Raw genomic sequence first — 25715 nt, forward strand, 5'->3', positions numbered from 1 at the left:
AAAGAATATCAAGTGGTTTCGGGAGTTTTCTCTTGTCGTATCTTGCTATGCTCTATAGTTGTACAGAATTCGCTCTGCTGCTGCGTGCTCATTCCCATTTCGTCTGTACAATAACCAACACCCTACGCTGCAGCTGCTGCAAGTCGCTCGAAGACTTCATCCTCGCTCGGGTAGTCATCGCCTTTGATCTTTCCGTACGCAGGAATCAAAACAGCCGTATCAACTTCAGCATACTTACCACGCTGCACATGGACGACTTGTCCGTTCATGGCGGTGTTAGCCATGAGGTAAGCAGCACAACGAGCTACTACAGAGGCAGGTTGTACGTCGACGTTTATGCTGTTCAGCAAGCTCTTCAAGGATGGGACAACGTTGCTATCCGTCCAGCTGGGTGCCAAGGTGTTGACCCGGATCGGAAGTCGAGCGGCTTTAAGCAACGGGACAAGTCCTCGCCCAAAACCGAGCACTCCATGTTTGGCAGTAGCTAATACGTATCAGCCAGCGTAAAGCGCGCTGAGAACACCGTTCCCCAACTTACCATAGTCAACGGCCCGAAAACGCTGGAGACTGGTCGCGGATCCCGTGATAACAATGCTTCCTCCCTCAGCTTGCTGTCGCAGATGGTGAATCGCGAGAGTTGACGTGTTGATGACACCCTTGAGGTTAATGTCGAGATTCTGGCTCGATGGTTCCATTAGATTGCCAGCTTGGTCAAGTTGAGTAGACAAGTAATCGGCGCGTGGGCCAATGCCGGCGTTGGCAAAAACATGATCGATGCGGCCATATGTCTCCTTCGCCTTATTAAACAGCACAAGTAACTCTTCCCATTTAGTTACATCTGTCTTGATGAACTCATATGCGCCTGCCATTTCCTTTTTTGGAGCCTGGACATCACCGTTGACTACCGAGGCTCCGATTGACAGAAGTAGCTCCACGGTAGCCAATCCTATACCAGATGAACCGCCTATTGAAAGAGTTTTAATGTTAAATGAGGCCGAAGTAACTAACGTGTGTATAGCCAACCCATTTATGAGCATGACTACCTGGGGATGCGAATGGGGAGCCGAGACGAGCAGTATTTTGCGTACCTGTGACGACGATAACATTACCCTTGAGGGCAGTCAAGTCCTCATTTTCGAAAACAAATTCAGCCATATTTCCTGAAAAGCCTTTCTATCTCAATGTGAGTAGATGAGAAAACAAACAAGCTGCCAGATGGTTTTTCGTTGATGGTGAGGGTCGAAGGAAACTTAAAAGTACAGGAATTCCACGCGGCCTCACGGACAAGGAAATACTCTCAGGGTAAACTGGGAGGGTACAAATGTAAAGGCAAATTATGGACTGACTGGTTGGACTGATGTACACAGATCTGTCTTAGAAAGTCCATATGTGGCGGTAGACTCTTGGTCATTTTCCGCTATATGGCTTTTTTTATGAGTCAATGTGATAGGACATGGCTGCTAAACCTGTCCATGCCATAATGTCTTCATTACGGTCCACGCCGGCATGTGAACAAAGACAAGCATGGAGGACCAGAGAAAGGGGCTTGCTAAGCCCATTAACTGGTGTTTGGCCACCTATCCAAGCCCTTGAGCTTTGAAAACAGTATTCGCCATAGAGCCTATACGGGCCTAGTTTAAACAGGACAATGGGTATTGAACTTCGGTATGCCATGAAGTCCCCTTGGGTGAGAAGCCACGGTAGGAATGAAGATACTCCACGATTTTCTATCTAAGAGGATGAATACTTCTTGTGCACTGCTAAAGCACATGTAGGGAAAGGCACCATTACTGACAATTAGCAAAATCAATAAATCGCGGATGCTAACTCTCACTCTCAACTTCCATTACAGACTCTGGAATCCACAGTCTGCCAATACGCGTACTAAAACTACGCATTATCCTCATTAAACCTTCACTGCTTACTTGGGCTACTAAGCCTTCAAGTGGCCGTGGCCCATTGTTCACTACAATTCAGGGTATGTCAATGATTACACCCATACTATCAGTGGAAGCACACCCTTTGCCCTGTTTTATCACTGTAACTGCATCTTTCATCTCGCCTGATCGTTCTATTTGATCTGAGCATTATGATATGCTGCAGAACAAGTTTACCTGTTTTCTCCTACTATATGTACACAGTCTCGCCCGCTGTGCCCGCTCACGCCGATCACTGTTTTGGTCCTTGTCGAGGCGCATAAGGCGGAGGCGGAGGAGGCGGCTGCCTTCCATCTGGAATTGTGCACTCATCTAGAGTATTCGCGGAGACCAGTTCGTATGTTGAGAGCGCCGAAGTTGGTCGTAGATCAGTTTGACATGCACGATCGACGTGTCGCGGCATTGTGAGGACGTTAACTGATATAGGGATGACTTGAGAGGAGGCAACATCTTCTCTTCCGCTATTTTTGGTGCGGCTTGATCCGTATCTTGTTGTATACATCATATTTGCCTGTTGACTTGGTGCAAGATTGTCTGCCTCATATCTTTGAGTATACATCCGGCGCTTCTTCTTAAAAGGCCGCAAATTGATCTTCTTCCGTCGGAATGCATTCTTCACCCTTCCCTGGGTTGAATGATACTGGTCAGTCCAGCTATTACCGTCAAAGAGATGTGATAGCCGTGAGACGAGCGGTGCTAGACAAGACGAAGACATGTTGCTGCAGGGCCACAACAAATTCTGTCGACCTTGGTAAAATGGCTGAGGGAGCCGCATCAGCGAGTTGGCCTTTTATCCAGGATCGAGCTGGATACAGCTGTTATGGCCGCCTGTCTTGCGCCCGGAACGGCCGTTGCCGGCTCGATCGTAGCCTTGTGAATCCTTTTCTCATTTTTCTTGTCCTTCCGGAACTGCTGCCAAAAATGGGAAACTTGAACCCAGTCGTTCTAATCAAGGAGCCTTATGTATAGCTACCTTAAGCCTGGTTTCATTCTCGCCTCATTTGTAAGAAGTAATGGGCTTGGGATGCGAATTTCGGTCGTGCTATGCGATTATGATACGTTCTGATACATGAATCAGCTAACTCTGGGCTATGCAGATCAGGCTATTGATACCAATCTCATATATAGTACACAATTTAATGAAGCATCAAAGCTGATTCAAACATGTCGGGGAGGACGTATGAATCTGCCGACATATCGATAGAACTGGAGCTACTACTCTGAATAATTCGGGTGGCTTTCTATCTATACAAGTTTTGAACACTTCTACACTATCTTTACACGTACCCAGGAGTATAAGCGACTGTTTCTAACTTGGTACAATCATGTATGTATTATTCCAAAGATGTTCTTTTTACCCAGAGCTCGAGCTGCTTCAGTCTCATAATGAATGGGAAGGAGATGTATGGATCGCAAGACCTTGAATAGAAAGGTTTGCTCAGGTCGAATGAGAGGCAGGAGTAGGAACATGACTATTAGGGATTGAAGGCCTGATGAAGACGATGTATGCATCTTCGGTGTAGAGCTTGCATTATGAATTTCCTGCTGACAGACCATGGGCTACAACTCCCAGCAGCCATTTTTGTCAGAATCTGAAAGACGTATGCCACCTTCACGACTATTTGGCAATGGCTTGTACTATTGAATCCAATTTCGGTTATACTTCTAAGTGGTATTCTCACTACACAAAGATATACGAGAAGAGCTTCACCCAGTCTAGGACCTGGATACAGGATAGTAAGAGACTGAGACAACACCTTTAGACCAAAGGCACCCACGATTTCAGTTTGTTCTGTGTGGATTGTGATCATTTACGTCCCATCAGCGCCGTGTATGACAGAATGGCCTCCATGGAGTCTCTACCCTTTAGTCCGATGTCGTGATCCCCGCCCAAAGATCAGACCGAGGTTCATCTGGCCATCTTCGACGACGGCAATTCTTCGCAGGCTTCAAGCACGGGCGCTGCAATTCCGCTAACACTTATAAGAAGAACTGCAGTAGTATTCCAGCTTTGCGGTGTTAATTTCGCCACGAGCGCATCCAGCGGTCTCATAGTCATTGGACTTCCTCAATTGACCTCAGATCTCAATATACCGCAGTCGCTCGCCTTCTGGCCATCATCAGTTCAAGGGCTAGCCACAGCTTCGGCACTGCTACTCTCAGGCGCCGTCGCTGATGTCTTGGGGTCTCGATCCGTAAACCTATCGGGGTGCATACTCAACGGCGTGCTCATGTTGTCCTGTGGATTTATCAAGAGCGTTCAACAATTGATTACTATGAGGGCATTGCAGGGCGTTGCCATAGCGATGCATTTCTCCAGCTCTGTGGCTCTCGTCGCTGACACTTAGCCCCGTGGACAGAGCCGAAACATATCGTTCGCTTGCCTGGGTTTGAGTCAGCTGCTAGGCTTCACCTTTGGCCTTGTCATTGGTGGCGTACTCGTTGATACTGTTGGATGGCGCTCGGGATGGTATCTTTACGGAGGCGCTACCCTGCTCCTGTCCGCCGTTGGTCTATGGTCACTGCCAAAATCTGAGCCGCTCGGTTTCCGGAACACCTTCGGTGAATTGATATCCAGAGTCGATTGGATCGGAGCACTACTTGCCTCGGCTTCCATAGCCTCGCTTTCCTATTTCTTAGCGTAAGTTGAAGTATTTCCAATTGCAACCAAGATGGTACTAACCAGATCAAGGGTCATCAGCACGGACGTCCATCGTATCAAGGAGACTGGGACTATTATACTCCTATGCTTCAGCTTGGCGACCCTGCCACTGTTTGTTGGTTGGATGCATTACCGAGTAAGAAGAAGCATGCCGGCTCTAATACCTAATTGCTTCTGGAGCAACTCTGCTTTTGCTACTATATGTATTGCTGTAGCTTTATCGTTTGCGGTGCTGAATTCTCTTGATCTTCTTACAAGTCTCTAGTAGGTGAACGGTCAGAACGTTTTGAGTGAAAGTTTTTCTGACTATACACCCCAGTTTTCAAGAGATCCAATATTTGTCGGCTGTCGAGGCTGCAATACGCATCCTTCCCAGTACCGTCGTCGGACTAGGTCTTAATCTGATGACCGGTCTCATCGTGCACAAAATACCTGCTGTCTGGCTTGTAGCGGTCTCGTCACTACTTTCCTCGGGATCCCCCCTGCTTATGGCCATGATCAATCCTAGTTGGTCCTATTGGGTCGGTGCTTTCTTCGCACAAATCCTTCTGCCATTTTCTATCGATGTGCTCTTCACCGTCGGACTCATTATTGTTACTGAGGTTTTCCCCGAGAAGAATCAGTCCCTTGCTGGCGCTGTCTTCAACACGGCAGCGCAGTTTGGGAACGCTCTGGGGTTGGCTATCGTTCAAGTAGTCTCCGCAGGGGTGTCAAACCGAAACATCAACCTAAAATCCCCCGAGGCTCGCTTGGAAGGTTACCGTGCATGTTTCTGGACTCTCTTTGCCCTAATGCTTGTTTGCGTACTTGTGGGAGCACTTGGGCTACGGAGAGCGGGCAAGGTTGGGTCGAAGCGTGATTGACATAATCCTTTGATCTGGACCGCTCAATCCATGGGCCGTCTTATTCCACACGTCTTATAGTTGAAACCATGGTGGAGTGGCTAAACAACGAAAGGGTATGATAGGTGCAGGGTTTGATGGAGCCTGTTCAGAGAGCAGATATGACGAGTATCTCCTTCAAAACATGATAGTTTTAGAGGGGAGACATCAGTAGGGGTAGATGTTATGTCTCAGCTAACTAGGCATCCTTTCCGGCTCGACCTTGTTCACATAGCTTCATGTCGCCAACGGCGGCTCATTACCCCAAGCCTCGTTAGGCGTGTCCCGTATTCCTGAAAGGACCAAGTAGAGGCGCGTGACGTCTGGATCTTGGTCGCTCACAAGAACGCCATGGATCTGTCGCTCTGTTTCTCATGACGCTACGCCCTGGTGTTTGGGGTGAGAATCCTGGTTACTTCGAGGAAGGATATTTGGTAAGAAATATGTGTACCTAAGTATCTCTCATTATAAATAACAGCAAGTTGCCATCATCTTCCATCCATTTCCTCTTCTGTCCCATCTTGGTCATCTTTCCAACATCTCTTTTCAGACAAACAGATGCCGATGAAAGTCATCCAGAAACTCCTTCATCACCTTATCATGCGAAGAATCAGTAAAGTCTCCACCGCTACTACCGTACCATTTGCACAATGCAAAGATCGTCATTTTAGCAAGACTAGAGAGAAGAACAAGTCGCATCGGCCTGAGAGGAGGCTGTCCCAACGAGAACCCAAATTTACGAAGCGTGCTAAAGAGTCTGAGCGAGGGATCATGGGTGACTAGTTTACTGACACGAGCGACACCACGCAGGAAATCGGCCATGAGATCGAAGAGAAACTCAGACGTATGTGATTCCGTGGATATTGAAGCGTAGTTCTAATAGTTGTACAGAGAAGTGCGGTAGCTTACTCAAGCCCAAGAACTGTCCCACTTTCCCCCCGAGGTGGAAACGAGTCCCCCGACAATGACGACGATGATGACTTGCCAAGCATTGAGGAAATCTATAAGGGGCTTCAACTGAACCGAAATAAGAAACGGTTATCTAGAGGTGACTAGTGAAGTGAAAGGGATAGATGGTGTTTTTCAGGATTTAACAGTGTTTCTATGGGATTTGGCTGTCATAACTTGGTCATATGAGCAGCGTAATAACGCACTATTTCACAATCCTGCAATCTCTCCTGAATGTTTTTTATATACTTCATGAGGAATAGTTACCACCATTTGTAGTTTCTGTGCTTCTTTGTAGCCCTTGGAGCAGGAATTCAAGACAGAACAACTACGTGGTAGAAGACATATGTAAGATAATATATGGATTAGAAACTGAATTGTCACGAAATTCTAAGGTAATATCATGGAGATCGAATTACAAACTTTCATCATTAGTAGCTGTGTACTAGGCGTGATTGAACGGTGAGCTTGTTGGGTAAGATAACTTTCTAGCAAGACCTGACCAAGGTGTTGAAAGCCCTCGTCTGATACACCTCTGACGTCCAAAAAAAAAAAACACTTCAATCGACAGTATATCAGTACGAATGTCCTGTGCGCTGCCGACACTAGCAGGTGACTCATATTGTATCGTACAGCCATGTTAATGGCCTACAACTTCCATAAACAGCAAAGGTAGAAGGCAATGTTCCGCAGGCTTTCGGAAGGCTATTCACATGTCCAGTCTCGGTTGTACCGATCCTGAATCGGCGGTAGGCCATAACTATCTCTTCCAATACTATTCACTTCATTCACGCAAGTCAGCCTTTATTCCGACATTGTGGGCTTCAGCATGAGGTCTTTGTGTCGGACGGCAAACCTATAACTTGTCTTGGCTTTATCATAACAGCCAAAAACTGTACATATAAGGAGTCGCTCAATCTGACTTTTGGCGCAGCTACACGTGCGAATATGGATGAAATCAATCATAGTGCTGTACCATATAACTGCCTGATCATCTATATTGTTGAAACGGACGTGAACTCTTGAGGCAGCCGCTTGGCATATATCTGCCTCTCCATAGCAATGCTCCCAGTTTCTTCAATCTCCAGCTATACCCATTTCATCGCTTGTAAGAAATAAGAATGCGAGGAGCGCATTTGAAATCATTCTCCCAGTCAGGAAAGAGCATACACAAGTTTCTTCAGGTGAGTAAGATCGTCATTCATCGACTATCAAGCAACCCTGGGTCAGATCCTTGTCGAAGTCACAGCTGCTAACATCTGCCAGCCACTTTCAGTGGTCCACAAGGCCAAAGAGATGCAGCTCCTGACCGCTAATGATGATCTCGCTCAACTGACAGGTGGGAGACCCCTCGATGACATTTCCAACATGCCATCAGACGATCGCCGCGCTGTACTCTGTAAGTACTTGGTGAAGGAGGATCCAGTCGTGGTGCAAGAACCTATTGCCTGGTCAGATGAAGAGAGAATTGGAAGGTTTCTTCTTCTAAAAAGATTCCTCAATAACGATGAGTCTCGACGGCATCTTCTCCTAGAAGCTCGAAGGGTGTTCTATGAGGAGAACTCATTCATAATCTCGTTGAGCGGATTCTCTCGCTTCTTAGATGATATGCTTGGCGATTGGGAAGATGCTGTTGCGGTCGAAATGCTAGTGCGCGACCTCACGATCAAGGTGGAAAGGCAGGACTGTCAATGCGGGCAATTGATGGAATACATCCAGCGCCTCTCTTATTTTGCCAAGATGCCACAACTTCAAAAGATTACAATTGAATGGTATACGCCACCGAAAGATGTGGACGACGGTTTGCCTTATGACTGGAGTACGCTATCCAGTAGTAACAGTAGTAAAGGAACCAGCTTACACAGCGTCACGGACGATGATGGAACTTACGAGAACGAAGGTTATAATGAGACTTTGAGATGGGAGACTTCGGACGATGATATCTGGAGCCTGGATGGAGATGTGCACCGGTGAGCTGCCATATAAGACATTTGGATCAGGAGGTGGATACATGTCATCATCAAGTGTATGAGACAATTTCATAGTGCAAGTATCCAGAAACAAATTAAACTCGCAGGCTTCCATGTGACGAGTTTCTTTTTATGCTATGTGTCAGTGTATATAGCTGTCTACTATAAATAAGTTGGTTACACTCCTTTTAACGGCGTCTCCTCGTGGAGAAAGAACAGAAACATGAATGGATCACCACAAGGTCTGCAATGTATCCATCTCCGAGCATCCGGGTAGCATATATGCTGACGGGACCAGAAGAAATGCCTTTCCGTAGCTCTTTTAATATGCTGAAGCAATCAACTGGTACTAACAGGGACTAATTGATACTTGGTTGGGGATTACTAAGATTGTAAGAAGCGAATCTAGCCCAAGTAGTCACTTGCACAGTTACTCAGGAAGGGTGGTATAGGAAGAAAGTAATCCAACCAGAGACTTCCAGATATACGCCTCGCTAGCATGATGAAAAGCCTGTCCATGGGTCGTTCTAACGGTTTGTTTCCTCGAACCGTCGGTTTTGTCATTTGGCCGCCATACTCCACTGTTGTATATCAGTTCATACTGATATGTGACAAGTCGTCTGTTTTTTTGGTATTATTAGTAAAAGTCTCTTTTAGTCATACCTCTTACTCCCTTCTTTAGCCTGAGAGCTTCTAAGCTTTAACATTACGAGCATGACGGCTGACTAGTTGCTATATCGATCTATCCTATGGATGCCATTGATCATATCTAAAACTATCGTTTGGGGCATATCTCACACGATTATCAGAATTGTCAATAAAACATTCCGAAATGAAGAACTCTCTCTGAAGATGAATCGTGTCACGGTTATTCTGAATGGTGTCTTGTTTCGTCCCTCCTTCGACTCGAACTTTATGGTGCAAGGCCTCATCATTCACATGATCAAAGCTCGGTGAGACACGTCTGGATTTCATCGCTCTCAATAATGGCCAAATGGTTGGCAAACACCCAGCCACAATTCCCAGAGTTGCCTCTATAACCGTCCATTTCGCAACATCTCTATATACGAGTGAGTGAGCAAGCATGAGATAACAGCAAGTGAATGTAGATCTTACACTGTTTCATAGAGAAAGTCTTGAGTAAGATCCAACATCTTGATATAGGGAATGCGGACAATCATTGCCGCGCCCGCTCTGTCATATCCATGCTGTCAGCCAGGCAATGAAGTTTGAATTGGCACCAATCCGGCTCCTCCTGTCCTCGGAAGTAGACCAATGAGTATTCTCATCGTTGTCAATGGACTAGGCGAGTTCTAGGAGGAGAGCTTCTTAGGCATACGAGCTCATAAAGCCGTAACACTAACAATACTTTCAAGGTAAAGGAAAAACACAAAAATGCAAAATAACACTCACAGTACGCCTAAGCTCGTCAAAGCTTGGATCGCAGCTTTGGTTTTCCACGGCAACCGCGCATTCCATAGGCTCATAATGGGTACTACTAGAGCCAAGGTCCAATCGCTGAGGGCCAAAACGATGCTAAGAACTATACCAGCGATGGGTACGATGCTCTTTGAACACTTGCCAGAGCTGACGGGATCATTGAATTGCCCCCAGTAGTAGCCAACGGGAGAGCACTGGAAAATGCTGGTCAAGAAAAACACAATCGATGTAGCCCAGACGCAGACAAGGCAGATGGTCAGAGTTATTTTAAGGAAGGGTCTATTGACGGTCGCCCCTTTTGATGGTTCGCCGATGTAAAGGCGATGGAGATACAGGACTACCGATGTTTTGGTGAAGCATGAAAGTGCGGCGTATATTAGTTCCCCGAAATACCAAGTTTGGAAACCTTTGACAATTTCTACCCTGTCAATGCCGTCCGCATGTTGTCCAATTCCGCCGTCCACTATGCCGCGTATTATCATGATAACCTGGGCAGTATAAAGGAACTGAGAAAGTGGTCCCCAGTTAGTGTCATTTTGTCATTATCCAGGGGCAGAAAACCTCATGTAGGGGGCGAATAGTGCAGCTATGCGCGGTACACCTGTCATATTTAGAACGTGAACTTACCACTGACATATACATCAACTTGTCGTGTATTACATGCTCTTTCATAATGACAGATTGTGCCCAGAACCGTAAACATGCCGAGAGGTAGACAAGTATGGTACAGCAGATCTGGATAATGAAGAGCTCGAGGGCTTTCTCACTGGTATTCCAAGCCATCCTATTGTTGGGGATAGATAGCGGCTGGGCACGCTTTAAACAATATCAAGAGGTTATCCAGCAGTCACGCCGCAGTTGGGGGGAGAAAATCAAAACCCTTCCGTACTACGCTTGCGGTCTAGTGATGTAGGGGTGGAGTACTGTCAGAGTGAAGTCTTATAATAAGACTCTGACCAGGCAGGCTTATTTTTCTGCCGATTTGCGCATCGCCGTGATTTTATAGATCTTTGGACAGTCACGTCAAATATCCGACGACGAACCCTTCAAATTTAAGCTTTTTCCTTAGAAGAATATTGGCCAAAATGGGCCGATTTCTCATATCCAATATTTCCAATGTTTCATGTGTTACCATTTGAGCTTTTAGCCTATTTCTCCTAGCCTCTATAGGATCAAGCTTTGCCGCATCACTTCTGACCTAGTCATCGCGGCATTGTAGCTATCAACGTCGTCAACTTGAATCGAGTTGCCAATTTTGTCTGTAGCTAGAAAAAGGACAACGGCAAAGATAGAGAAGAGGGCAAGGGCCAGCACGCGTCGCGAGAAGAGGTAAAGAGGCCGCCAGCGACGCGACTGGCGATGTGGGGCGAAGTGGGGAAGATATTAGGAAGCTACTTTCTACTTGGCAGACACCGAAATGATGAAGAAGCGTACATCACTAACTAGTAGTATTAACGAAGCTTCTCATTGGACAGACTCACAGACACTCTCGGGTAGGCTGCCAGGCGGGTCCCAAAATATTCGGCAGATGGTGACAAAAGTAAATAAGCAGGTTATCGCTAAAAGTGAGGGTATTGGTGACCAAGTATTCATATCATTATCCTCTCACCGAGAGCTTGGAATCCCGATTCTACTGGGACCCGACTGGCTGCAAAAGGACATTAACGGAGCAAGATCGCTTTTTAGACTTGGCGACCTCGGGACTACAGGGCTCAGGGCGTGGAGATTGGCGTCATAGATTAGAAGAGTTAACTACCCTAGGCCGTCTCGGAGAGATTAATCTTGATCTTGCCATTTTCGGTCCCGAGCGGACTGTAACCGATGAGACAAACGAGGCAGGTAAGGGCTGATTGATAATTAATATAATTTATTTTTCAGATTTTGTGCGATTGACGGCATGGGACATTGAATGCGTGTAAGATTTATTTATGCTGTGTAACTGAAATTGTGGCAAAATTCGTCATTTGGCTTGAATGCTGTGTCGTCGCACACAAAGCCTTGTGTTGCTGTTTTTCTTGCCAAACCTGCCAAGCTAACTCCATCACTTCCCGCCCAAAAAAACGCGATCACACTAAAATATGCCGATAACCAGGAATTTAAATTCTCACTACGAGAAATTAATCCAACTACCCGGTCAACAGAACATGGTTGAAACTAAAAGAGCAATCAGATCATGATCTCCGATAATCATCGGGCATCGATATTCCATATCGAGACTCTTGCATTCATGTTTCAGTGTCTGTCTCAGTTTTTTGGTCATTATGTCCCCTCTGCCGCGGTCGGGCTAGCTCCGGTCGAGATTCTGGCCTCTTGAATCTCAGCGTCAAAAGGCGGGCACCAATAAACTGCGAATGACGATCGTTTTCTTGCATCTCACTTTTTTTAAGGCTCGGATATGAAGGGCCGATTGTAAGAAGCACGGGGAGTGTACCCGGGCTTATCTGATCTGGTCTAAATTGTACCAGAGTACAGCGTGAAGCTAAGCTTAGTCTAAATGCTTAAAACACCATCACTAAATACTTTAAAAAATGGAATAAAAGCATCATTGCGCATTTTCTAACAGAAGCAAAAAAGAGAAACATTAATGGTGCGATTGCCGCCCTCGTACGATTACATTTTCATCCCCCGCAGCCCAGACCAGCCGAAATGCAAGCCTCGAATGCATAGGAAACCCTTGTGTTACACAAAACATAATGGCATTCGATACAAACAGTTTCAGATGATGCTATGAGGTGTCAGAGAATCGTGATTGGCGATATGAGCTGCATTTGCTTCTGCTGGCAAAAAAAAGTCTCGCATCCATGCTCCCGCAGGCCACCAGGTATATATGAAGACCATAATCCTCACGAGAAAGTGAAGATAACCAACTCAAGAACAGTATTTAAAAATTCACTTATCACCGGGAAAAACTACACATCATGTGTCAAAAGATTGACGAGAACGGCAACAAAGTACAACAGCAGAGTGAAAGCTGCTGCATGCAAACTCCAGCAACGTTTACCAGATCTGCAAATGGTTCTATAGATTACTCTCGATATCACGTCGAGGCATTCCCCATCCCTGCACAAGAATCAGAATACGACTATGATCACCGCCGAACAATGACAATCCAATCCCAGCAACGTCAATGGCCTCAGGATATCTGGGTTTACAGTCCATCTGGCCGACAGCTGTACCAGCCTGTGTTGATGTTTGAGATTGAGACGGAGACGACTGTTCAGGATGGCAAGACGGAGACGAACAGGCATGCTTCTAAGAGCTGTTCAGCGTGATGGGATTTTTTGTTAGGGGGGAATGGATGGGAAAATGGGAGGGTATGGAGTACACGAGGAGTTGGGGGTCTGTTAGGACATCGCCAATTGATTGGGATTTATTCTGCATTTCGACAAAAATACAAAAAAGAAACAAGGGCTTTCTACGTCTGTACCATTGGGGTCACTGTACTAGCATGGCGAACACGATTGATCAGAAACAATACATCGCATATTTATTCCCCAGCATCAATTCTCTATCTATCATTCACATCTAGTCAATTCATGCAATGCAATCAACACCCAAACTTCCACTCAACATCGCAGATCTTGAAATAATGAAGGGGTAGCTCACTAATGCGTACTTCGCCGCAGTATCAGTGAAGACTCTTATTCGTCAGATCCTCTACCTAGGCACTCACCAGGTTGCGGGTAGGCTGGGAGCCGGTTAGATCTCCAATTTTATATCCTGTAACGTATCAAATACATTAAATATTATCTCAAATCCAGTACTCCGCCTTTGTTTGGTTTGAAATAAGAATTTGGCATATTTGACAATTTATTTGGCAGTCGAAGGCGCACAGATTCAAAAACTTCCAGTGGAACGGCGCTAACAGCGGGGAGTGGAGACAGAGAGGTAGCCTCATTGTAAGTGAGTAATGATTCATCATGCAAAGATGGACTTAATTGTGCCATGTTGCCGGCTGGCTAGTGTCTCCGTCTGCAGTCCCTATGCACATCATTATGCGATGTCTCTGCGCTCGCCAGAAAGGACCTCAAGCACTCATGATGAACATATACTGGCTGAAGTAAACAGAAGACTGTTAAGAGACTACACACTTTCTACCCAGGAAGATGGCTAAAAAAGTGATTTTAGGCCAAACACAGACAGAGCAGAACAAGTCTGCAGTGGAATCCCCAACAACTGCGATGTCACTCCGCCACGAGTTAGAAGAATCGTATCGTAGGCATGGCGCCATAACACTCAGGCACAGTAAGGTTCAACCGGAGCGACCTTGATCGATAGACGTATAGAGAAGAAAATCGGCCCGATCTTGACCAGAATTTCTGCTGTCTGCGTATATGTGAAGAAAAATATGCTGAAGAAACAATCAGTGATGGGAACTCGTCGTATTGCCAATAATGGGCGTTACTGTAAGCCGTCCAACGTCTTGCATTGGCGGTCAATCCCAGCATACAATGGTTTCTAAAGTCCTTTTTGCGATACCTATCGGGTCTAGCGAGCATAGATCTAGAAGTGCTTTGACGATTTTATAGAATTGGTTGTCCCGATGTTGAAGTGTCACAGGAACTAGATAATCCTACAAGTCAATTCGTCTTTTTGCGAGTTATCCTCGGCTATTTCATGATAAGCAGGATGTTTGATTCATTTCATTGCTTCAGAAACCTTCCGGTAGAGCTACAAATAGAGATTTGGAGCTCCGCCGTTCGTCCTGCAAAGGCAGGTGTACAAATCTTCAGCTTGAGCAGCGATCATAGAAGTCAACCACATGAAGACGGCGTTTCGGAAGCTCCTTGGGTCGATGCCTATTACCTCACCGCTCCCAAGTGGGCTTTTGGCCCCAAGTCCAGTCGAGTCAATGGCTTCGACGAAATCACAGTTTCATGGACTAAAAACAACCTTTCGACGTACCTGATCGACTCGGGTCTCTGGAGTGCCTGTAGGCAGTCACATTGTGTCATGAGAGATATACTCGGCCCCACCAAGCCCATAGCCATCCGGAAGAAGGTGAGATGTGGCCGTTCGAATGTCGAGGTCGACGCACCAGAGAGCGACTCTTCCCAGCAGCGCAGTATTATCGTGTCTCCAAGCCAGGACCTCTTTATTCTCCAACTAGATGACCCTGACATGTTTAGTCGGTTTTTGTTTGAAGATGTCATTCCGAACAACACAGCCCAGGGCTTGCTACAGATACCGCACGTAGGCTGGCAATACCACCCATCATGGGCTTCGAGCCTCCACGAATCCTCCCGGATCAGAAGCCTTGACTCCTTATGCTGTTACATTGTATATGGTGCAAGATTTGGGGGTCTGGAAACGCTATGGCTCATCAACTACCGCATCAAGCGAAAGCATTGGGTATCATCGAAAGCGGAATTCGACGGGCCAAAGCCCAAAGTCTTCAAAGCAGACGAGTTTCAGCTCGTAGAGGTGGAAATCGACGATGATATTCGTTCATCAGAGCAACTGTCATGGGACGAGGTCCTGGAGAGGGGCGATCCCTACACTCTGGACGATTTTCTTGCATTTGTGAGACTGCTCCGGCAGTTAGTGACCCATACACTTCTGTCCACTCCAGCTCTACAGACTGCCAAACACATCATGAGCATCAAGGTTCTAGCGTATGAAGATCTTTAATGATTGATCGGCATAATGTGAAGGATGGATCTCCTGAGCTTTGTGGGCGATATGGTAGTTCATGCCTTTGCTTTCGAGGCTTAGTCCGCTATCCCGGCTTATATTTAAAAGGACATGAAGTTACAACTAGTTATGGACCCTGTATGATAGTAAATCAAGGACATGCCTGCATGAGCTCACCCAATGCATGCACCATAACATCCAATCCATCCAGTAGCGGATCACGGTATGGCGCCTGAAGCTTAAACGCAATATGTATCAAATGAAAATATCTAGGTGTATTTGCTTAGAACACTTTACCGTTTGACGAAGTAGTACAATACGCAATGGTTGCTATATGTCCCGCCCGCTTTCGGGCATATATGGTTGATGTTCTCAAGTACTCGACGGCATGAATCCATGTCTTTCGCCCCAATGGAATAGTTTGGACAGGAGGGCAACACCTGCATTCCAATAAACGTGTCGCCGTAGGGTAATGGTTGGATGGGATGCGCTGCGTCAAAAGTAGCATCCTGGAGTCTGTCACAGAACGACCTGGCAAACCCAATCCTGGATGTTGGACTTGAGACAAAGTTAGATACCGATGGGTGGGTTTCTTCCCAGCACAAGATAGGGCTGTCTGTGCCTGTCGCCGCGTGTGGCTTTGTTCGTGTCTCAATAGTGGCGGATGTCCCTACTGTTTTAGAAACTTCAGTGGTCGTGACAGACGCTGCTCTTGGTATCAGACCGCCACCAGAGGCTTCCGTGTGCACCGGTGATTGAGCCAGTTTAGATACAGACGGGTTATGGCTAACTCCTCCAGATGTTGAAGATGGCTGATGGAAGACTTCAACCGTTTCTGACTTGGCACCATGAAGCTCCAACGTTTTTGGGCAATTGTCAGACCACGAGGCTGGTGGAATGAGTGCCATATTTGCATGGTAAGGGATCTTGTATCGCTTTCCAGGAACAGCCGCCATACCGACATCAACACCAGGATTAAGGTTTGAAATATCGTCATAGTCCAGCTTAGGCAGAGCTTGCCCCAACGTCTCGCTTAGTTTAGCCCTGTCCTGCGAGATCCATATGGCATATTTGGAAGTGCAGGTGGCTCTTGCCAGCGAAACATACCAGAGCCATAGAACTGCCTTCATATTTTAGGTTAGATGGTTTGAGGGACCTAGGATCTTGCGGGTCTCATCAGATCCTATATAACTTGGGGCCAAGCCTCTTCGGGCCTGTTGCGTCAAATTTAGTTGAGAAATTGGAAAGCACAGCGAAGACGAAATTAGCAGCTCTTCCATTGATCACACTGAGCCTTAGCGTCTACAAATACAGACAAGCACAGGAGAGGTCACTATTGGCAGTATGATATTATACTTATTTCAGCTAACATGCACTGAATGTAAGACGTACAATTCCACCCGAAGCCGGTCAACCGAGCAAGCGTGTTCTGGACATAACGTATTTATTAAATAATTTTTTTTTTAAAAAAAAACCCAAAACCCAAACCCCCCCCCCCCCCCCCAAAAAAAAAAAAAAAAAAGAAGGAAAAAAAGGGAAAAAATAAGAAATAGAAGAAAAAGAAGAAGAAGAAGAAGAAGAAAGAGGACGCAGGCCAGGGCCTTATTCAAATTTATGATAATGATCGCCATACTTTTCCTTATGCTTGCGAATTATCATGGCACGCTGCCTTTCATGCTTGGCTTTTCCAAGGTCAACATGTGCCGTCTTATATCCAGCACATCGCATCTGGACTAAATCCGGATTCCAACCCAATATGACGATCTAGACTTTTAGTACATACTATCTGAGGAAGCCAAAGTTAGTGACAATACAGCAGCAGGTATAGAAATTAGCGACCGCATAATTATGGGTCGTTTCGGTAGTTTCTAAATTCGGCAAGACGTTGACTCCGAAAGCTTGAACTCATTCTATCATCACAATCAACACTGCTTAATGAGGTCGCAATGCTACCAGAACGGACCAGTCATCTCTAAAGTACATACCAGCAGACAGTTTCTGGCACTTTCTAGCCGTGAAGTGAGTAGCTTCGAAATGCCTTAGCGCGCGCACGGAAAATGCATATATCGATTGATCCACTATTTCTAACTCAATTCTGAGAAGGTCTACTAATATGCATATTGGCACCAAAATTAGATCACCGTATAGAATCTACGCCATCTAAAGTGAATATGACACAAAGAGCGTAGCCGTAACGTCACTAATCTTCCGCTCACAGGCCTGTTACGTAACTCATGATAGCTGGTGACTCATGCGCACTGGGTCAATGAACTCAAATGGAAGGAACTCTATGCATAGACTGTTCGATGCTATTTGATCCAAACTTCTTGAGCTGCCTTGACTTGTTGGGAAGGTTACTTTAGAACCTATTGGATTCTCTGCCTAGTTGAGCCCTGAACAAACATAGAATCGAAATTGATCGTCGGTCATGTCGAACTCAGCCTGAAAGTTATATTTATCAATGTTGAAGGAAGCAACAGGCGTGGGTCCTACTAATATGGCCTCGCACAGTCCACGCGCATCTTGAAGCCATATACGCAACATGTCGGTTTCGTTTTGCAACCGATTTTCAAATTCTTTAATCAGTGGACCCTGAGCGTCCTCTGACAACCGATAACCGCTAAAGTCATTTCCAAATGCACAAAGTGGTACCAAGGGCCCCAAGCCGTGTTTCATACCAATATCACTTACCTTTTTCCAGAAGTTACAACTCCATAAATCTCTCTTAATGCGTTTCTCAGCATCCTCCCCCATCGCTGATTTCATTTCTATTATTCGCTCGTTATCTTCCGTCATCCAGTGGAAAAGGACAGCGTGGTAGCGACGATGAAGATTCCCACTGGTCCTTGAATACCTAAGAAGTGCCCTGAGAACAACCGGATCATCTGCAAAGGACACTAGGGCAGATCGTTTGAAGTGGATGGCATGTGAGAGATTATCTAAAATAACTTTACGATCATCCAAAACTCGCTGTAGACGCCCTTCTGCTCTCTCACTTGTGGCCCTTGGTTGCGATCTTCTCTTGCGCGACGTGTTGGCCGGATGCTGTGGCTGTAAACTGGAAAGTCCTGGGGGGCGGTCAGGGTCCGTGGCGGGTGCCAGCTCTGGGTTTCTGCTCAAAGCGCTGACTTCTTCCGCTTGACATATTACAGGAGATGCCGAGGAAATGGCCCGAGTTGCACTTATTGTCGCAGCCATCGCATCTTCGAAGAAGGATGATTCTTGTTGTCCATCAGTTAACGTATGTCCGTGGCTTATCTGGTCGGCGGTTGAGGATAAGTATCCTGTATCTATCACTTGGTCTAAATTGATATCACGTAGGTCTGTAGAGGTTGACTGAACCTTTTGACAAAGAAGTTCGATAAATATACAAGAACGGAAAGACTGGTTGAGCTCATCCGCGACCCTTTGGCTTAGATGAGGTTTGCGCTGTAATATAAGCTTGATGCCCATAAGCATGAACACGCCTGAATCTGCCAGGTTGTTATTCTGAGGTCCCCGCCACCCTTCTACGACGGGTCGCGCACCGGTAACGGGAGGTACAAGGGTAGCACTATTAGGAGTACTGTCGTACCAGTGGACGCAGTCTGAGTACGCAACAGCAAACGCCCAGTTGTTTTCATGACAGAACGGAATGATGACGGGATGGTCAATCCCTTCTGTCTCTTGAATACAGTTTTGATCGTGCCGTAGCATCCGAGCCGGAGCTATCTCTACATGGTGGCTTGTCGACCTTAGTAGCTGTAGGTAATCCTCCACAATCCCGAAATCAAGGTGGCCACCGCGTACCAGATGCCACATCGACTGGGTGATCCTGCTGCCTTCCGGGGGACGCTTCAATTGCGACAACTTGTTTACACGTTCAGTCCAGGTTTCATCCACCGGACCGACTAAGTCTCGTAAAGACTCGTCGACATCTTCTTGAGTAACTAGTTGGTGAGGCGGAAAAGATGTCAAATCAGTAGAAAGGAGGCTGGAAGTACAGTTTTCAAATCGTTTATGGGCTACGCGGGTGGCTGCCGACATCAGTGCCAGTGACGTTTTGGTGTGTGGCCGTAACGCGAGATGCTGAAAGTGTTGGTAATCATCCATTGGCTCTATGAAACTGGTATCGAGAGTGTTCCCCAACGTGAGTGCGAGGAAGAGTTACCAAACGGGTGCTGATTGTGCCACTTTATATGGCACTGAAAGTGGTTTTTGGATTCATCACTTCCCTGAAGTCGGAAACCGGCCGCGAGGATCCTGTATAGTGCAGAGTAAAGTCCGATATAGCCGACTTTTGGCACCACGAATGGGCTATGAAACCAGGTAAGAAAAACATGTTCGTCGCACTTTTGCTGTTCATTCTGGCCACTAGACTATGACAGGCCACGGCTGTGAGATGTGAGAAATAAGACGTCGTTTTGCAATCGCATCTTGACAATGTTTAGGCTACGTACAGTATGTACACTTGGTTGCAATGTTCAACGAATCCAAATGATTTGTCGAACTTGCCTCACGCGATTTCATTGTTCTGGAAGATGAACCTTTACTGTATTCTATTTACAAAATCTCATGCCCGAGCCACTGTAATTGAAAGTCTCTCCAAAGTATCAGAGTGCAGAATGCAAAATGAAGTTCTCGACAGGAGAGAAGTCCCATTGTTGACTTGTCGTTCATAATTCCAACGCTGCAGAGGAGGGCACGAATCATGATGATGAAGTTGAGATTGGCTGGGGCTTGTTTTATTGAACCTCGAGACCTTAATACAGTCGACTGATTATGTCGATTTCGCCAAGATCTGCGACACTTGAGCAAATTTGATCATGAGACGGTCCTACCGATGGGATGATGGATATGATCGCCTGGCTGAATCTCTCCTACAGTTATCTTTCCTCACTTGTCAAGCCAGTTTAATTACCTTCACCTTGTCAGTTCTGTGCTCTATATTTGCTGAGAGGTAGTCATCACAGGGCCGACAATGAGATCGGTGACATACCAATAGAGTATCGATTAACAGGATATACACATTCTATGGTATCATAGAATGGTATCGTCCACGGTAGTAGCTTGCTAGACTTTTCTACGACGGGAAATGCCATGTCGAGTACGCTCAATGAAGTCAAAGTGTGCCTCACGATAGGCGAGTTGTGGTCCATGCTTATGCAGTGATTCCTCTGTCAATTGACACGGACGGCTTCGAAAGCAGATTCTTGTACAGCTCAGTTATGGGCGTGTATACAGATACAGCCACTTCTAGGAGCAAATGGTCCGGAATAGGCCCAACGACGTGGAGTTCGTATCTATCAGAGACATCCTGAGGCAATTTATGCAGGCATTTCCACATAATGTTCGTCCTTGGAGACATGATGGCGGTGGTTGGACTAACAACACAACAGCGGGAGAGAAAAGGAGGATGGAAAATAGAAGAAAAGAAAATGAATGTCAGACTCGAAAGCTATTCTTACTGATCTTACTATTACAAAAATGAAACTGAAAGGTTATAATATTCTATTGAGAAGAAATATAGCTACAGATATAAACAAGAATACAAAAGAAATATTGCAAGCTATAAACAGAGCAAAAGGTAAAGATTATATAAATACAAGGCAATTCAGGCGCCATGGGATAAGCCTTAGTAGCGTTTACAAATGAAAGGATACTATCGGTTTGATAATGAAAGGAGCGACGACGGAGAAGAAAAGGCTTCGTCCTTATGTTTGACCCGACATCTGTCATGGTTGTTGGAATCGTACTACGGCGGCTAGCAAAACAACGCTTCATCTCGCAAGCTTCTTGGTTCTGTCGCTGTTGTTGATTTTAAAAAACCGCCTGGTCATTACCTTCCATCAATGAGCCACTGCCATAGAGCGAGGTGTGGTTCCCAGTGGTTGCTGAAACCGTCTCATTGTGTTGAACCTGTTCTTGTTTCGGGGACGTGGTGAGCCATTTGGCTCCACCCGCAGGGAGGCGGCACGATGTGCCCTGGGCTGACCCGATGATTTATATCGTGACTGGGTACTACGGCGGGAATCCGTATCAAAACCTTCGTCATCGTCGGGCAGAGGAGTCTCGACAGACTGATAGATCTTTGAACTCGGGCTTTCCTCAACCGTCATCGCCCTAAACTTGGCAAGCTCATCATCAATGGGCGATGGCGACTTGGCGCGATCTTGAATCTCAAACCGCTGCCCAGGATTCATGGCCTGATAGTACTTTTTCTCATACAAAAAGGCCCACTTGAATAGCCTATAGTCCTGGAAGGCATTGTGATTCACTCGACTCCTCCAATCAGGATCATCGCGCGTCTTATACCAATAACGGTATCCGTTTTCCTTGCGGTCCAGATACGTTTGCTTAGCGGACGGATCCCTTGCCTCATAATTATCGCGCCACCATTGACGGCTCACAAATGTGACTGTCTTGTCAACCCATCGAATTCCGATCAATACGGTTTGTCTCCATTTGAATTTGTACGGGTTTTCTGGATCCAGCTTGCACAGAAATTCTTCATAGTTCAATTCGCTCCCAAACGCTGCGACGCCCAGGACGTAATCTACTTCACGCCATTTCTTATCTGCATGTTGGGCTTGATACTTCCTACTGGTTACCGTTAAGACTTCCGCGGCATTCTCGTCGAACTTGCCGTCTTTCAAGGTTTCAATTCGTAAGATGCTTCGGTCACCAATTCTATATTCATTTAGGTATCTCGGCCTTTTCCCTACTTTCACGAGCCCAAGCGTCGTCATATTCTCAGGGCAAGCTTGACTACCGACTAGATCCTTTTCGAGGTCAGGGTCGCCAACTCCATCATCGTCAGAAAAGGGAGAGGCTCTTGTTGTCGTTTGTGCCCTTGGAGAGAAGGGAGCCGTCTTCGCTTTTGCAGAATTAAAACTAAAGACATGATCTGTTTTCGCCTTTTTAGCATTAGGGTCTTCTACTGCTGGACTGAAAGCCCTGGAATTATCGGCTGAATTGCCTCTATCATCGGGCTTTTGTAGACTACGCTTGAAGGGTCGAGCTAGAAATGGGTTTTCGTTAGATGATTGATTGCCATTGTTCTGACCAGTTTGATTATCATTGCTCTGCCCAGCTTGATTCGTAACGTTTTGACCAGGTTGATTATCACTGCTCTGAATAACTTGATTCTTATCGTTTTGACCAGCTTGATTATTATTGCTCTGACCAGCTTGATTCATATCGGTTTGGCCAGGTTGATTGTCATTGCTCTGACCAGTTTGATTCATATCGGTTTGGCCAGGTTGGTTTCCATTGTTCTGACCAACCTGGTTCATATCGCTTTGACCAGGTTGACTGCCATCGGCCTGGTTAGACAAGCCAGAGCTGTCTCCGTTTTCTCGTGGAGTATCGCCGTCGCCAGACATCGTGATGTCGTCATTTGGCGGTTCTTGCTTCAGCTTATCTGGTGTGGAAGTCATGTTGAGGCTACAGCGTAGATGTCTTCTTGTCAGCCCTGAGAATATGTGGGCAGCTCGTTCAACTTATATACATATAACAGCCCTGCGTTAATCAGACAGGAGGCCTATTTTAGCCAGAAAAAAAGGTATTATAATGGCTGCTTTAATTATGCTATCTAAATCATCTCTAAAGAAGTGAATTAAGGCTTCAAATTGCCTACCTGCAGCTACTTATAGCCTGCCTATAGGCAGGTCTAAATAGGTTAATTAGGTACGTTCAAAGGAGAAGCCTAAATTGGATATTTTCTTAGCTAGTTATTAAAAGGACAAAGAAAATTAGCATAACTTGCCTACAGTATTTATAAGTAGAAGAATTGAAATAAAGTTCTAATATATAAAGTAAAGTAACTATATAAATTTAAAAAGTATTTCTTTTATATTTTATATGAATTTATTTTAATTAACTAGATATTTTCAAAAGTACAAACTAGTTTTTAAATAGTTTTCATTTTTCCCTTCATCCTAATTCTGTCAGATCCGAGTCATAAGTACTTTAAATGTAGATTCTGCTTGAGGAGGCTTTGACTTACGAAGACAAAGCAGGGGGTATGGGTCTGATAATTATTGATCCTCTGGAGACCAAGAAACTGTTGATCTTCATGTTCTCAAAGTTTTTCTCGTGCCTTGTTCATAGCATGACATCCTTCAAGCAATCCCAACACTTCACCATAGCTTCTAGCCCTGTTAACATTTACGATCTTGATTCCTTGAAGACAGCCATGGGGGGACACTGCAGCGAAAAGGCATCAGACAAGACTCCGCTTTTACTCACTAAACACCTTGGTGTTGTATTTCTCCGAAAGTCTGCGAATGCGTCGGCAGGAGTTGTCAAATAAACTGTTGCGTATATCAGCCACCTGGCTGGCTCTAACATTTCATTCTTGCCCATAGAAATTGTCGAGAAAAAGGCATTGCAAGACTGTCGGCGCTAATTGGCGCTAATTAGCGTAAGCCTGCAAGTGGCAATGCTCCGCAGCAAGATCCTGTTTGCCCCACAAAACTGGTCCATATATCTCGAATTTTAGAGGGACACGAAGCCAATGAGAGGTTGAGCCTTTGGTGCTGGTTTCCTCACTTAAAGCGTTAAATACGGTGGCTCGTCCACCTCCACGATCGTATGGCAATAAATGGTTCGCGATCGTATTCCCCTCATCAATACCGGTTGTCGACGATCTGAACTTACACTATCTACCTACGCAACGCCAGTACTCGCTGAGGACCGCACGTTCCTATTTCGTATCTATCATGGAAGAAACCATTGAAGAAACCATAGTCTGTGCTCCCACTTCGGTAAGTTAAACCCGCAGTGGCTTGCAAAGTCACTTGAAATGATTTGGACTTCTCTACAACTGAATTAAGGATGTGCAGGCGAGTGAGAGTTCCTGTAAAAGGAGGAGGAAATCAACTTCTATCCCTAGGTCAGTCTCTACCTACGGAGACGATAGACATGGCAGATGTGTGCCGAGGCCAAGACGCGAAAATGCCATAAAAGACGACAAATATTCTCATCAGAAAATGAGAATAGAGCATGCTCAAGACAGGAAACCGTCAGCCCTGCGTCAGTCTTCGCGGCTCTCTCAAAAAACAGAGGATCGAGAATGTCTCCCTGAGTGTTCGCCTGGCATCGTTTCAGGGGATATCTCTGGAAGGATCCAGTGTGATAGCACCGGCGATCGTGCAGGTGCAGCAGATGATGAGATTGTTTCCATTAGGGACTCACCTCACAACCCGTCAGACAGGTCCGAAGCTACGGTTGAAGTTCTAGCACTTGAATCTCAACAGAGGGACGACATGCCCCATATGAGAATCATTCCTCGCCTTCAAGAAGCAGAAGAAGATCGCCTAAAATGCGACCAAAGTTCGACTTCTCCGACATATCATAACGAACACACTCCGAAAACCGCGAACAGCAACACGGGAAACATACCTGCACAATCACCCGACAGGCTCGATACAAGAGCGGTGTCCAAGAAGACTGTGGTAATCTTGGATGATATTTCTGAGCTTAAGATTCCTAATGCATCTCTATCAGTCAGGGAAAAGTATCCCAAAGCTTCCGAGTCCAAGAACGAAATGATAAAGAAAGATGCGATCTCATCATCGACTACAGCAAAAGCGACCTCACTACCCGGGATCAATTCTTTTCTGCCAGACGCATTCACCGGTCAGGAAAGGAAATATGATATCCAGGCCCGTCCCTCCGGTATCAGTCTTAGAGAGCTCCACGAGCGATCGCTTCAACCCTGGTTTACTTACGGAACAGCGAGATGGAAGGAGATGGAAGCACAGATGCTGTCGGTCACAAAGGATGTTGCTCAATTACATACAACAGCAGAGTGTTATTATCTCTGAAGCCACATAAGTGTCCATGGTCAAGCTCTTAAGCGCGGTGATACGGTACTCGCCACCATGAACCCTGTTAATACTCACAATGATTGACTAAGCGATAGGGATCAACGACCAAACCAAAATATACATACGGATTCACAAAAGCATGCTGAAGCAGGTTTAAGTTAATCTAGTCAGTTAGATACAATCAACTACCAATAGACTCCCAACTTCCCGTCTCTTGTTCGTTAGTCGTTCATTCTATATTTGAAACCAAGCAAACCATTCTGCCCTGTCCAGGCCCGCGGTCTTGTTCACCGGAGCCTATCTATCTAACCTTGTTGAAATCTCTTACGGAATATTGGCGTATAGCTGAAATTTCCGCCTTAATAGAGGGCTTCCCCGCAGACGGAAGAAGATAGCTGGTTCTACATCGTTGACTATTTAGGTCGCGACAG

The 25715-nt window shown here is 45.9% G+C and overlaps 11 protein-coding genes across 11 annotated transcripts; 5 read left to right on the top strand and 6 right to left on the bottom strand.

Moving 5' to 3' along the window:
- Nucleotides 1-122: 122 nt before the first annotated feature.
- On the bottom strand, nucleotides 123-1155 carry BKA55DRAFT_524197 (uncharacterized protein; the record flags this gene model as incomplete). Its single annotated transcript, XM_046188704.1, has 3 exons — nucleotides 123-484; nucleotides 539-964; nucleotides 1089-1155. 3 exons carry the CDS (start codon nucleotides 1153-1155, stop codon nucleotides 123-125), a joined length of 855 nt encoding a protein of 284 aa, XP_046043784.1.
- Nucleotides 1156-2169: 1014 nt separating this feature from the next.
- On the bottom strand, nucleotides 2170-2652 carry BKA55DRAFT_598516 (uncharacterized protein; the record flags this gene model as incomplete). Its single annotated transcript, XM_046196246.1, has 1 exon — nucleotides 2170-2652. The coding sequence occupies one exon, from the start codon at nucleotides 2650-2652 to the stop codon at nucleotides 2170-2172; it is 483 nt and encodes a 160-aa protein (XP_046043785.1).
- Nucleotides 2653-3327: 675 nt separating this feature from the next.
- BKA55DRAFT_667493 (major facilitator superfamily domain-containing protein) lies at nucleotides 3328-5569 on the top strand (the record flags this gene model as incomplete). Its single annotated transcript, XM_046197839.1, has 5 exons — nucleotides 3328-3369; nucleotides 3884-4270; nucleotides 4337-4578; nucleotides 4630-4863; nucleotides 4919-5569. 5 exons carry the CDS (start codon nucleotides 3328-3330, stop codon nucleotides 5460-5462), a joined length of 1449 nt encoding a protein of 482 aa, XP_046043786.1. The 3' UTR covers nucleotides 5463-5569.
- A 1980-nt stretch (nucleotides 5570-7549) lies between these two features.
- Nucleotides 7550-10140, top strand: BKA55DRAFT_598518 (uncharacterized protein; the record flags this gene model as incomplete). The annotated part of the gene is made up of 7 exons (XM_046196247.1): nucleotides 7550-7612; nucleotides 7695-7827; nucleotides 8032-8390; nucleotides 9348-9468; nucleotides 9508-9538; nucleotides 9814-9956; nucleotides 10013-10140. 7 exons carry the CDS (start codon nucleotides 7550-7552, stop codon nucleotides 10138-10140), a joined length of 978 nt encoding a protein of 325 aa, XP_046043787.1.
- Nucleotides 10141-12342: 2202 nt separating this feature from the next.
- BKA55DRAFT_667494 (uncharacterized protein) lies at nucleotides 12343-13416 on the top strand. Its single transcript, XM_046197840.1, has 2 exons — nucleotides 12343-12659; nucleotides 12717-13416. The coding sequence occupies exon 2, from the start codon at nucleotides 12757-12759 to the stop codon at nucleotides 13108-13110; it is 354 nt and encodes a 117-aa protein (XP_046043788.1). The 5' UTR covers nucleotides 12343-12659; nucleotides 12717-12756; the 3' UTR covers nucleotides 13111-13416.
- An 816-nt stretch (nucleotides 13417-14232) lies between these two features.
- Nucleotides 14233-15469, top strand: BKA55DRAFT_598521 (uncharacterized protein; the record flags this gene model as incomplete). The annotated part of the gene is made up of 4 exons (XM_046196248.1): nucleotides 14233-14244; nucleotides 14399-14469; nucleotides 14530-14846; nucleotides 14949-15469. 4 exons carry the CDS (start codon nucleotides 14233-14235, stop codon nucleotides 15467-15469), a joined length of 921 nt encoding a protein of 306 aa, XP_046043789.1.
- Nucleotides 15470-15765: 296 nt separating this feature from the next.
- On the bottom strand, nucleotides 15766-16602 carry BKA55DRAFT_696098 (uncharacterized protein; the record flags this gene model as incomplete). The annotated part of the gene is made up of 1 exon (XM_046200229.1): nucleotides 15766-16602. The coding sequence occupies one exon, from the start codon at nucleotides 16600-16602 to the stop codon at nucleotides 15766-15768; it is 837 nt and encodes a 278-aa protein (XP_046043790.1).
- Nucleotides 16603-17854: 1252 nt separating this feature from the next.
- Nucleotides 17855-19498, bottom strand: BKA55DRAFT_714038 (uncharacterized protein; the record flags this gene model as incomplete). Its single annotated transcript, XM_046200853.1, has 1 exon — nucleotides 17855-19498. The coding sequence occupies one exon, from the start codon at nucleotides 19496-19498 to the stop codon at nucleotides 17855-17857; it is 1644 nt and encodes a 547-aa protein (XP_046043791.1).
- A 1802-nt stretch (nucleotides 19499-21300) lies between these two features.
- Nucleotides 21301-21873, bottom strand: BKA55DRAFT_486966 (uncharacterized protein; the record flags this gene model as incomplete). The annotated part of the gene is made up of 1 exon (XM_046186232.1): nucleotides 21301-21873. A coding segment is annotated over one exon (573 nt), but the record flags the coding sequence as incomplete, so codon positions are not given.
- A 348-nt stretch (nucleotides 21874-22221) lies between these two features.
- Nucleotides 22222-22890, bottom strand: BKA55DRAFT_494481 (uncharacterized protein; the record flags this gene model as incomplete). Its single annotated transcript, XM_046186273.1, has 2 exons — nucleotides 22222-22544; nucleotides 22638-22890. Coding segments are annotated over 2 exons (576 nt in total), but the record flags the coding sequence as incomplete, so codon positions are not given.
- A 1284-nt stretch (nucleotides 22891-24174) lies between these two features.
- BKA55DRAFT_544954 (uncharacterized protein) lies at nucleotides 24175-25281 on the top strand (the record flags this gene model as incomplete). The annotated part of the gene is made up of 2 exons (XM_046190767.1): nucleotides 24175-24219; nucleotides 24289-25281. 2 exons carry the CDS (start codon nucleotides 24175-24177, stop codon nucleotides 25279-25281), a joined length of 1038 nt encoding a protein of 345 aa, XP_046043794.1.
- Nucleotides 25282-25715: the final 434 nt, after the last annotated feature.

Source organism: Fusarium redolens (assembly GCF_020744475.1).
Source record: "Fusarium redolens strain MPI-CAGE-AT-0023 chromosome Unknown BKA55scaffold_20, whole genome shotgun sequence".
Taxonomy (NCBI): domain Eukaryota; kingdom Fungi; phylum Ascomycota; class Sordariomycetes; order Hypocreales; family Nectriaceae; genus Fusarium; species Fusarium redolens.

Coding starts and splice junctions, on each gene's coding strand:
- BKA55DRAFT_667494 (XM_046197840.1), top strand. CDS start 12,757: ATGTGTCAAAAGATTGACGAGAACGGCAACAAAGTACAACAGCAGAGT.